Below are 10,487 nucleotides of genomic sequence, written 5' to 3'. Positions count from 1 at the left end.
AATAAAAAAATAATAATAATAATTACAAGCACTTGTAGCCCACACAAATCTTTTAGAATTGGCACCGTTTCTCTAAAACATCTATATTCTATATAGAGTTCTAATTACAAATACCACCAGCAGCTGCCATTGAACCCTATCAGTACATATAATATACATAGTATATTTATTCCCATTTGGCAGATCAGAGTGACTCAGCAGTTTATTATTTAGAGTTTGCACTGTCGTTGCTCAGACAAGAGAAAACCAGCCACGTATGCCAATTCATCAAGGAGATGAATTTCTTGCTTACCTTTATGTTTCACTGATCTGTATTATTTAATTTATTTATTTATTCTTTTCACAGTATAAAATTGTAAATGGTAACTACAGCGATTTCAAAGCTTAGGTGTATTGATAAGCCGTAGCAAAAAAAGTGACCTCAGGTAGTTCAGTCAAAGTGTCCAACATGTGTCGTAGATACTGGGAGTGTAGCATATGACTCTTGGGGGAACATTTTAATTCTCTTGCTGGGAATCAGGAAACTGCAGTAAAGCCATGACCTGTTTCCTACTTATGGATAAATTATCCTCACAACCCTTGACATTTCCAACCACAATTTTATTTGTCTATAGGGATACCTGCTAGGTAAGTGGTAAAGCAAATCCATGGGGAAGGTTCTAGCCACTGAACTAAAAGAGTTCTCTTAAGAATTAATCTAATCAACTATTTATGGTGTATGGATCAAGCAAAATCTTAAGAAACCTCTTTCCTCCTACCATCCCCTGCTGGAGTAACTAGTCAATGTCTAGACTTCACTGGCTATGGCTAGACTCATCTCATTTACACTGACATAAACCTGGAGTAACTCCATTGACCTCAGTGGATTTCCACTGGTGTCTGTTGAGATAATGATCTAGCCATAATTACTCATCACAAACACAGTAATCTGACTTCTCTCAGAAACTGACGTTTGTGATAAAATCTTCCCCTATTTTCTCTCTTTCTGTCTGGTAGGGTCTGGAGCATAAAGATAATTTTCTCTCAGGCATCAACATTTGCACCTATGTTCTCTATCTAGTCTCTTTTGATCTCTAGGTAAAGGTTCCCAAATGTTTTAGTGTGAACCACATGATAATCCAGAGATTGTCTCATGGATCACCTCTCCTCCTAATCACACTCACATAGACGACTTCCACTCCTATTTGTGATCACAAACATTCTCGTAGCAACCACAGCAATTGCGTATCTGCCCAAGTAAGTTAAGGAAAGTATTTGAGATATTTTTAGCTGTCTTTTAATGCAGTTTCACAGCAGGAAGTCAGGAGAAGGAGCCAGCACCATGTGATTAGCCAGGTCTTCAGGAGCCATCAGCAAGTGCTCTATGGACCATGATCTAGGAACCTCTGGTCTAAGATATCTATAGGAGGCCAATCACAAAGTATCTTAGATATTTTTAGATGAGAAATAGAAGGGGATACATCTCCAAAGTCATACAATAAACAGCCAATTTTCAAATACAGTTCTGCCTCATTTTTTCTAGCACTTTACACAAATGGTTGTAACGGGGCTGCTGTAGTTGCTCACTTTATTTCAATAGCATGCCTTCCAGAGAGGGGTCAGACCTGCACTCTTCCAGGGCTGGCCTTCAGAACAAGTGTGTTTTTTTCGGGGGGTCTTCACTGTCAAGAATGTTAGTGTTTTCCCTGCAGTGTAAACAATTTCCTTTCCAGCAGCAGAACTGGAAGGTAACCCATCATCTACTTGCATATTGTTTATTCAGACTGTGAGGTCTTCCAGGTGGGGACCTTGTCTTCACATCTCCCTGTAAAGAATCTAGTACACTAGTGGTGCAGTGAAAATAATTATTAGAACCCCCAATTTCTCTCCCTTCCTCCACCAAATCCTCTGGACTCTTGCTTGGGACCCTACAGTTCCATAAAGCTGCCTCTGCCTCTTCCAATGCTTCAGTCATAGAATCATAGAATATCAGGGTTGGAAGGGACCTCAGGAGGTCATTTAGTCCAACCCCCTGCTCAAAGCAGGACCAATTCCCAACTAAATCATCCCAGCCAGGGCTTTGTCAAGCCGGGCCTTAAACACCTCCAAGGAAGGAGATTCCACCACCTCCCTAGGTAATGCATTCCAGTGCTTCACCACCCTCCTAGTGAAATAGTGTTTCCTAATATCCAACCTAGACCTCCCCCACTGCAACTTGAGACCATTGCTCCTTGTTCTGTCCTTTGTGTTGCTCCTCATTATTCCCACAAAATCTCTCTCTCCTATAAAATTCACGTAAATCTTCCAAGGACCAGCCTGCCCAACAAAATGTGTTCTGCCATCCCATGCCTAGTACTAATAATGAGCTATTCTTCATTGCTGATTAGATATCAAAGCCTTGGAAGTCAAACAGAGAAGAAAAGTACAGTTTCAACAGGGCCAGTCTTGCATTCCTTGTGCATGCAGAACTTCCTCTATAGCTAACAGGAGTACAAGGAAAATGAACCCTTAGTGACAAAAGCAAAGAATGTTTAAAAGATGGCTAGTATAATGTTAGGGTCCTAATCAACCAATAGATGGAAGTGCTACCCAACAGTTAAACTGAGGGATGAATGCATTCTTGGCAATATAAAAAAGATTAACAAACTCTGAACAGCAACTATGGCCAGTTAGACTAAATGATTCTTCAGAATTATGACCTAGGAGCTGTGTAACAGTGAATGCATTATTTATATTGAATCATGATTTGATAGCCTTCCCTTCTTACTCCTTCTTTTTTCTTAAAGAAGACTGATTAACAACACATTTTAAGGGACCACTTGTACAATCCTTACTTACATTGGTAATCACTTACTCATGCAAGCAATCCCATTGAGGGATAATTGTGTAAGTACCTGCCAGCATGAGAAAGGCAGGCTACACAACTGAGGCATTTGTTTAAGGAGTGTGTGTGTGTGTGTGTGTGTGTGTGTGTGTGTGGTGGGGGGAGGGGGTAAAGGGCGGGAGGGGCTCTGTTAATGATATTGGGCAATGACTTAATATATACTACAATAATACATTCCCTTTGAAATGCAGGTAAACCACCCACCTAAACTATCCATGAATCAAAGCAGTTCTGTGTTAAAGGAAAACATATACAGTACCTTGCAAATCTTCCATGTACAATACTTCAGACAGTTTCATAGAGGTCTAGAGTCCCTACTAAGAACATATATATTGTGTTCCTGATTTGAAATGCCCATTTTTCCAGGCGGACTAAGAAAAGTTAAAAGGTCTGTGTCTCATAAGATACAGGCAGTTAGTTAACTAATGAATTACTACTCCTTGAGCAAAATATACTGGATCAGGTTTAGCTGAGGGTGTTATTTTAGCTGAGGGTGTTAGCCTGGTATCATTCAGCTATTTTGTTACAAAAAATTAATTGAATGGAGAATTGGGATGCATGGCATAAAATCATGATAGAGCTAACTAAAAATAGAATAGTAATACTCTTTGCTGAAATGAACAAACGTGCTTTCACTTTTTAATCAGATACTTGTTATACCTTTCATGAATGAAAAAAAATGCCTGAAAAAAATACATTTTGATTGAAAAGTATTTGCAGACCTGCAAAGAAATAAGATTTGGGAGTTTAAAAAATAATACACAGCAGCCTTATTCCAAGGCTCCCTTCCATAAGGCTATCTTCTGTATAAGGCTGCATCAACTTGACTTTGAATTACAGTAAATCACCCGCCCCTTCATACTATCCTTATTTATAAAAAAAACCACAAAATTTTGGCACCTGAGGATAGCTGTGTCATTGGGGGAGGGAAGGGAGAAAGCAAATTATAGTGTGCATTGTTTCATCATTGCTATCAAAAATTATTTTGCTTCTATTCAAACTTTAAATCTCTTCCCGCATACATTTAAAAAGTGCCATGACAGCATGAAGTGTACTAAACTGTACTTGTAGCTACTTTGATACAGGAAAAAAATGTCAATAATTCCCTCACCTCTTCTATGAGATGCTAAGAAACAAAGAAAGACTCCGTTAGTTTGTATCTCATTAGGTCCCCCTTGTTTGAACATACACTCTGTATTGCTTTGAAAATCTTCTTTTGTCACAGTTCAGAGCTGCAATGCATCCGCAGCTAACTAGAGTTAAAATTGTTGCTTATTGAAGAGTAGCTAAACCACCTCTAAGCAGACTTTGACACAGGTTTTTTTTCGTAAATGGATTATGATCATGACAATCCTTCCATCGATAGTATTCATTCATCATAATCCAGACTGCTTTCTCAGTATTCTACCTTTATAATAACTGAGAAAAACCATAGAGTGTTTACCTCTTCCTTAAAAGCAAAGGATATGGGAGCCTGAATAAGTATAGTATTTAACTGGCAATATTACCATAAGAATGACCATAAAAATGTGTTAATTTCACTAGGGAATGCAGCTATGCTATAGCTCAATAATACTGCTAGAAACAGAATATTCTCCTCAACAACTTGTCCTGATAAGGGAATTACAAAACAGTACTCCAGAAAATATTTTTTGCTACTCCATCATTGGCTGGCAACGTGGTGAAAGAGTCAGGAAATCGTCCTCACATTTTGTTGCTATGAAGGTGTATACAATGTTAATAAATTTAACTTTTAATACTTATAGAAGAGAATTTCATAAACAAATCTGTAGGTTGAGAAGTCACTTGTAAAGCCCTCCATATGCAGTCACACATTGCAAAGCCACAGTTTATTTTTATCTACACGTAGGGTATCACCAGCATGATACGCTTCAGCAAAAGTTTGGTAGTTACTAAACATACGTTACTGCTTTTTGAGATCTTCATAGAAAAAAAAGAGCCTGACATATTGGTGCCAGATTTTGAGTCTGTTAGAAAATGTACATTCAATGTTTGGTCTTCTATTCTTGATAATAGATCAAGGTTCACTTCTGGGTAAGGAATCAGAGTAAATAAAGAAAACATTGTACAGTTGCTTACAGTCTACTTTTTTCATATATTGTACACACAGTTCATTGTTATACTAAAGCAAAGCACTTGGTATGTAACTGATTTAACAGACTCCTTATAAGCCCTCAAAAATATATGCAGTGTTTCTTAAAAGCCCATGTTTTGTAAGGCCACGAAAATCTGCTCATAGTTTTGTTTCTTTAAAATAGCATAATTAATCCGATGTTTCCATTTATCGAATGATTCTCTATTGCCCCCTCCATTCTTCACATGATGACCCAATGCCTATCACTGTATCTGTGTAAAGATTGGAGATCTTGAAGGCTTGGCTGTCCCCACTCTACCTGCTTGTAGCTGTCGAGATCCAATAGTGTCTTGAACTACATTCACAATGAAGAAGAACTTTGAGAGTAATCTCTTATGATAAGCTTGTCATATTTCGGGGAGGATGGGATACAAAGAGCTGATTCTGACACTGGAGAGCTGGGAGATGCGCTCCCAGAATCAATGGAGTCTCTAAAAGGTGAGGGAGGAGTTAAAGCCACCAACTCCTCAAGATCTTGCTTCACCACTGGTGCCTCCGAAGTACCTTCTTTGATGCTGCCACATGAAGGTTTCCTAGCGGACTGTGATGCACCATTGACTTCAATGGCAGGGAGTGGCTGGATCTCTGCAAAAGTGGTCATTGTTGTAGGAAGCTGGATCTCTCTTGGGATCAGGTAGGAAGAGCAGAGAGGAGTGGCCACCATTGCCCCCGGCGTGGCTGTTGAAAGCATCATAGAGTTCAGCTCGCTGATGTTGGCTGTGAAGCGTGTGACCACACTGCTGATTTGCTCCATCAGAGAGCCTTGGGAGGAACTGCTCCGTTGGGCATGTTCTGTCTGGGATGTGTGGACATCGTCATCTGTTCGGCTAATGGAGGCAGTCCTGTGGCTCACCGTGCTGATAGGCGATGGGGTCTGTGGCTGGAACTGAGCTGGGTATTGCTCCTCTGCTTCTGAGACGTCATAAAGCATTTTGGCACTGGTCTCTGGAAATGTGGCGCTGCTGCTGTGTCGGCTACTGTCTGTGCTCTTCGAAAAGGGCTTGATCACCGCGGTTTGATTAGGGTTCTCCTTTTTGTTGATGTGGACTGAGAGCCTTTGCCAGAGGTGCGCTCCCCTGCTGCTGCTCTTCTCATTCTGGGCCCATGTGACCGATTTCCCATTAGAGCTGCGAATGAAAATGAGAGACGATGATGGCTTACATTTAGCTTTTAATCACAAGGACTCACTTTAACTAGCTCATGAAATCACGGACACGGACAGCTGACAATCTGGCACTGATATGTCAGATGCGTTGTAAAGCTGATGGTAAAAAAAAATATTATGCTACAGAAAAGAATAAGCACTGATGCATGCACCAGTTAAGCAGAGACTACAAGTGGCAATCTGCTACAAGGATGTTTGTCTTGCAATGATTACAATAACCTGGTGAATTAACTTCCCACAACAAATAGATTCTCATTACTTCTTTTGTATTTGGGGTACAAAAAGTGACTCTTCAATGGATTAATCTCAGGTAATCCCAAGCTAGGAAAAAAAGAAGATCATACTGCCTGGCAACTCAGGACAGCCACAATCTGGCCCGGTCAAGTGAAATTTAATTATATACTGCTTTCTGGAGAAACTGCTGACTTGTATTTAAAAATCCCAGCGGCATCACCTGTCCAGCTTGTCTGAGCAAAGGCTGAAAATAACAACTGGTCTCTTGCCTTATAAACATCACTGAAGAACAGGAGAAATGAAGTTGTGCCAGCCTGGCTGTGATACTTGTATTATAGACATTTGTGTAATAATAATGTGGCAATTTCCCCTTACAGCTTACCTCAGCCTCAGAACAAAACTCACAAATGGATCATGATGCATCCGCTCTTCCCGTGCACAGCTGGAGGCATCAAAGCAGTGACATTAGCTGGAGACTGAGACTGGTGGGCAGTTTTCATTTTCAGCCTTGGGTCAGATATGTCATTCAGTTAATGCACCCAGGATTTTTAATTGCAGGTCAGCTCAGAGTAGGAGATTGTCCTTGAGGGAAAAGTGACCCACAAACTGTACAAGAGCCATTTTTCTGGCCCAATGGCAGGATGAGTTTTCAGACAGTGAGAAACAGTGGCAACACCCTGCTTTCCCCTCCTCCAAAATTGATCTCCCTTCAGGCCCTCATCACAGAGACGGGCCCATCTCCCCTTACTGTTTGCTCAGAGCCTCCCCAGCACCAAGACACCCCCCTATAAGAGTGAGCGGGTTCCAGATCTCTCTCACACACAGTATGCAACTGCTCCTTTCACCTCTTCCCCTCCTTCTGTCAGATTGGCCATGAGCGTGTGCCTGGGCAAGCCCATATAACGCCCATACATTCACCTGTGACTCTCAGGATTAAAAAAGACCATTAGCAATGGAAATATTTCTCCAGAAAAACAGACAATGACTAAGAAATGACGTCCACATAAAAACATAGGTCCATACATACAAAATTACATACAGGCATGATTTATATACAAAATAACTGAATTTTTAATGAGTTACTTTGGCTTACAAAATATTTGCAACAACCAATTACTGTTTTGGAAAGACAAGCAAATTTGAGATCCTGGTTGTGCTAGGACAAGTTATCTTAAACAATGTGTATTAAAGCTGGAAGTGACTACACTTCAACATTTTAGTTTGTTATGAAATAGTTTGCAGTATTAGAATAATGGGAATTTCGTATAGAGCTTTATAGGGTGCTTGCAAATTGCAGGGAGTTGCTATTGATTCACTGTCTCTTCCAGGGATCTAAAAACTTTCTAGTGAGTGTGAACAAAAGAACTCCTTCTGGTATCATATCTATGGTTACAATATATGGAGATACAGTGGATCATGTAACGTGACATACTATGACACCTTTTCTTTACAAACAAACTCTACCAGATGAACACAACCTAAACCTCTAGGGTACTAGCTGTTTGGAAGCAAATTAAGGTTAGGCTGTCCGATAACCTGTGTGGGTGCATAACTGCATAAGGGGGAATTATACCCCATTTCCACTCCTGCAAGCCCTCTTTGCACTTCTACACAGCTCACTGGACATCAGGTCTTCACAAGTAAGTGGATGTTGTGCACCTACAGTTCCCCCATTCCTAGCAAGTGGGTGGGGAGTGCGTGGAGCTTTGGTTCTCTCCCCCACCACCCACAGCATGCTAACCAGACTAGCTGTGCTTTCATGGGGCGGGGGAAGGAGGCTAGTAATGTGTGACTAGTATGGATCAGCAGCAAATCACTACCCCCTTGACGGAAGGAGGGAACAGGGAAGGACTTGTGTTTACCTGAAGTATGGTTCCCTCCCTCTGCTGTGCCTGGGGTGACACAGTAATGTGCGACCCCTTAAACAGGGCAAGAAGAAACAGCCCATTCTTATCCTTAGCTTTGATCCATTCTACTCTTCACCATTCTGTCATTCTGATTCATAACTAGCGACTGCCACTTTAAGCCAAAGGGCCTGACATGATTCCTGTTCACTCACAGCCAGATGCCGGACCAGCCTTATGCGGTTGTGAAGAGACATAAAGGGGAAGTAAGATGAGTAATATCCCCCCAGCTACCTGCATGGCCTCTTGGGTTACTGTGCTTGGACCAGGTGCAAGTAGACTTCTTGAGCCCCTGCACCTCTGTGACAAGTTAGGAGAGAAGCTGACAGAGTCTTAAAATAGAGGGGTGGGAGTGAAGAGCTGAGCCAGCATAGGGAGGGGGGGAGGAGAGAAACTGGGAGAAGTAATTTTCACCTGGGAGAGCCACAGTGGCAAATTAACTCTTTCATGGAGCAGCTGTGACTCTCTTGTGTTCCAATTCCTTCTGTGGGCCAGGCCTGGTTAATGCAGTTGTGCACTGTCCCTTACACAGGGTTAGAGGTAAAGGCTCAATCTAGCTGCATCTGTGGCTAAAAAAAGGACCATTGGCTACTTATGGAATTTTCCTGAGGAATGACTGAATGGTTTGGCCCTTAACTATTTCAAGTCCCTTGTTATAACCAGCTGAATTTAGCATGCATCAAGAGAATAGCAATTTATCCATTAAAAAAAAGCCCAGACATGAAAAGTCAACAGTACATTCGGCAATAATTAGAACATTAATTTCAGACATCCAGCTTCTCTATTATATCCTGCTGCTCCTAATTCCTATTCTGTGACCTAATGCAAAATTAATAATGTCATAAGAACTGAGCTTGCTAATCTCTCTGTAAAAGTAATTTGTTTTTATCTTTTGAGGGCTGTGTGATGCTTGGTAGGGCTGTGTGATGCACCTTGTGATTGGGGAGTGGAGGGGCAGGATTGATTAAAGTATCACCTTTTCAATTCCTACTCCAACTACATAGTGCCAAGTTAACTAAATCACACCACGAAGTACACATTTTATAGAGAAATAACTAGATAAACATGGACGACATAGACCATGATGCCTGCTAATGGAATATCACAAACAGTTGTTTACATTTATTGGGCCAGACTATGCCATGTTCTGTTGAGTGATGGGAACCTTTTGGACAGTGATATTCTAGATCAGGGATTCTTCTTACTAAGAAACTTTGCTTCCTCTCAGTTTCTCTCATGGGGACAGTATATTTACTCTTTTCAGCTCCCAGATGAATGCCAAAATGTCTTGTGGAGTACAGAAGATATATTAATATGCTACTCTGTTGTGCAAATCTTTTGGTTCCGCTGTGCTTCACTGGATGGGTCATTGATTACAATCCAGGGATGCAAACTTCGAGATAGTGCCACAATATACAGCCCACGATGCACATTGGGCACTTTTTTTTTTTTTCAAAGAAAGGTATTTAGTGGTGGCACATTTTTGTGATTTTTATTTCTTTTTTACAGGGTGGCTAACTTCAGTTTTATATACTGAAAGATCTCCTCAAAACCTGTCACCTAATAAATTTTATTCTCAGCCAGTTTGGCTTACCATGACCTAACGTGTACAAGAAATGTAAGGCTTTAAATGGGGTCTTTGAAGTCCCTAACATTCACATCTTCCCTCTCCAAGTGTCTACATCTTCTGGTCGAACAATAGCGTGTGTACATTCCTATTTCTCTTCCACTCGTTATTTTCTAGGCTTCTAACTGGGCTTTCAATATTTTTTTATTTATGACTAGTAAACCAATTTCTTTAAGAAAGAAAAAAAATAGAAATGAAGCCAATACAAATGAATGTTTTCCCCTCTATATTTTCTGCTTTACTAATTTAGCAAATGTTATTTTGCCCTTTGTTGTTGTTGATGTAACTGAAATTCTGCATTGTTTTGCGCCTTGTGTTTCTCGATATCTAAAATAATGTGTAATGCTCTTTAGTCAACTGCCATTATAGAATCAGCAAAGGAAGCATGAGGGCAGTGACTGTGCTTTGTGGAGGGGAAAAACGAGAAGGAAACATACTGACAGTCACATAAACTGGAAACTCTCTGTTAACTTTATAGCAAGATTGTCATTCCCATGGATTACTTGAGCTTGATATAAGTAATTTGGTGAAAGGTTCTT

At 40.6% G+C, this 10,487-nt stretch overlaps 1 protein-coding gene across 4 annotated transcripts in view; it reads right to left on the bottom strand.

Moving 5' to 3' along the window:
- Positions 1–5,319: 5,319 nt before the first annotated feature.
- GRM5 (glutamate metabotropic receptor 5) overlaps positions 5,320–10,487 on the bottom strand; it is a 346,671-nt gene continuing 341,503 nt past the window's right edge. For 2 of the 4 annotated variants that reach the window (XM_065406243.1, XM_065406251.1), the window contains one exon: positions 5,320–6,145. In XM_065406243.1, coding sequence (XP_065262315.1) covers positions 5,320–6,145 — 826 coding nt within the window. The remainder of the gene's footprint in view (positions 6,146–10,487) is intronic. The other 2 variants (XM_065406260.1, XM_065406270.1) reach the window with 2 other exon arrangements.

Source organism: Emys orbicularis, chromosome 1 (genome assembly GCF_028017835.1).
Source record: "Emys orbicularis isolate rEmyOrb1 chromosome 1, rEmyOrb1.hap1, whole genome shotgun sequence".
In the NCBI taxonomy this organism is placed as follows: Eukaryota; Metazoa; Chordata; order Testudines; family Emydidae; genus Emys; species Emys orbicularis.
Note: the sequence above shows the minus strand (reverse complement) of the source record. Positions and strands in the feature narration are given on the sequence as shown.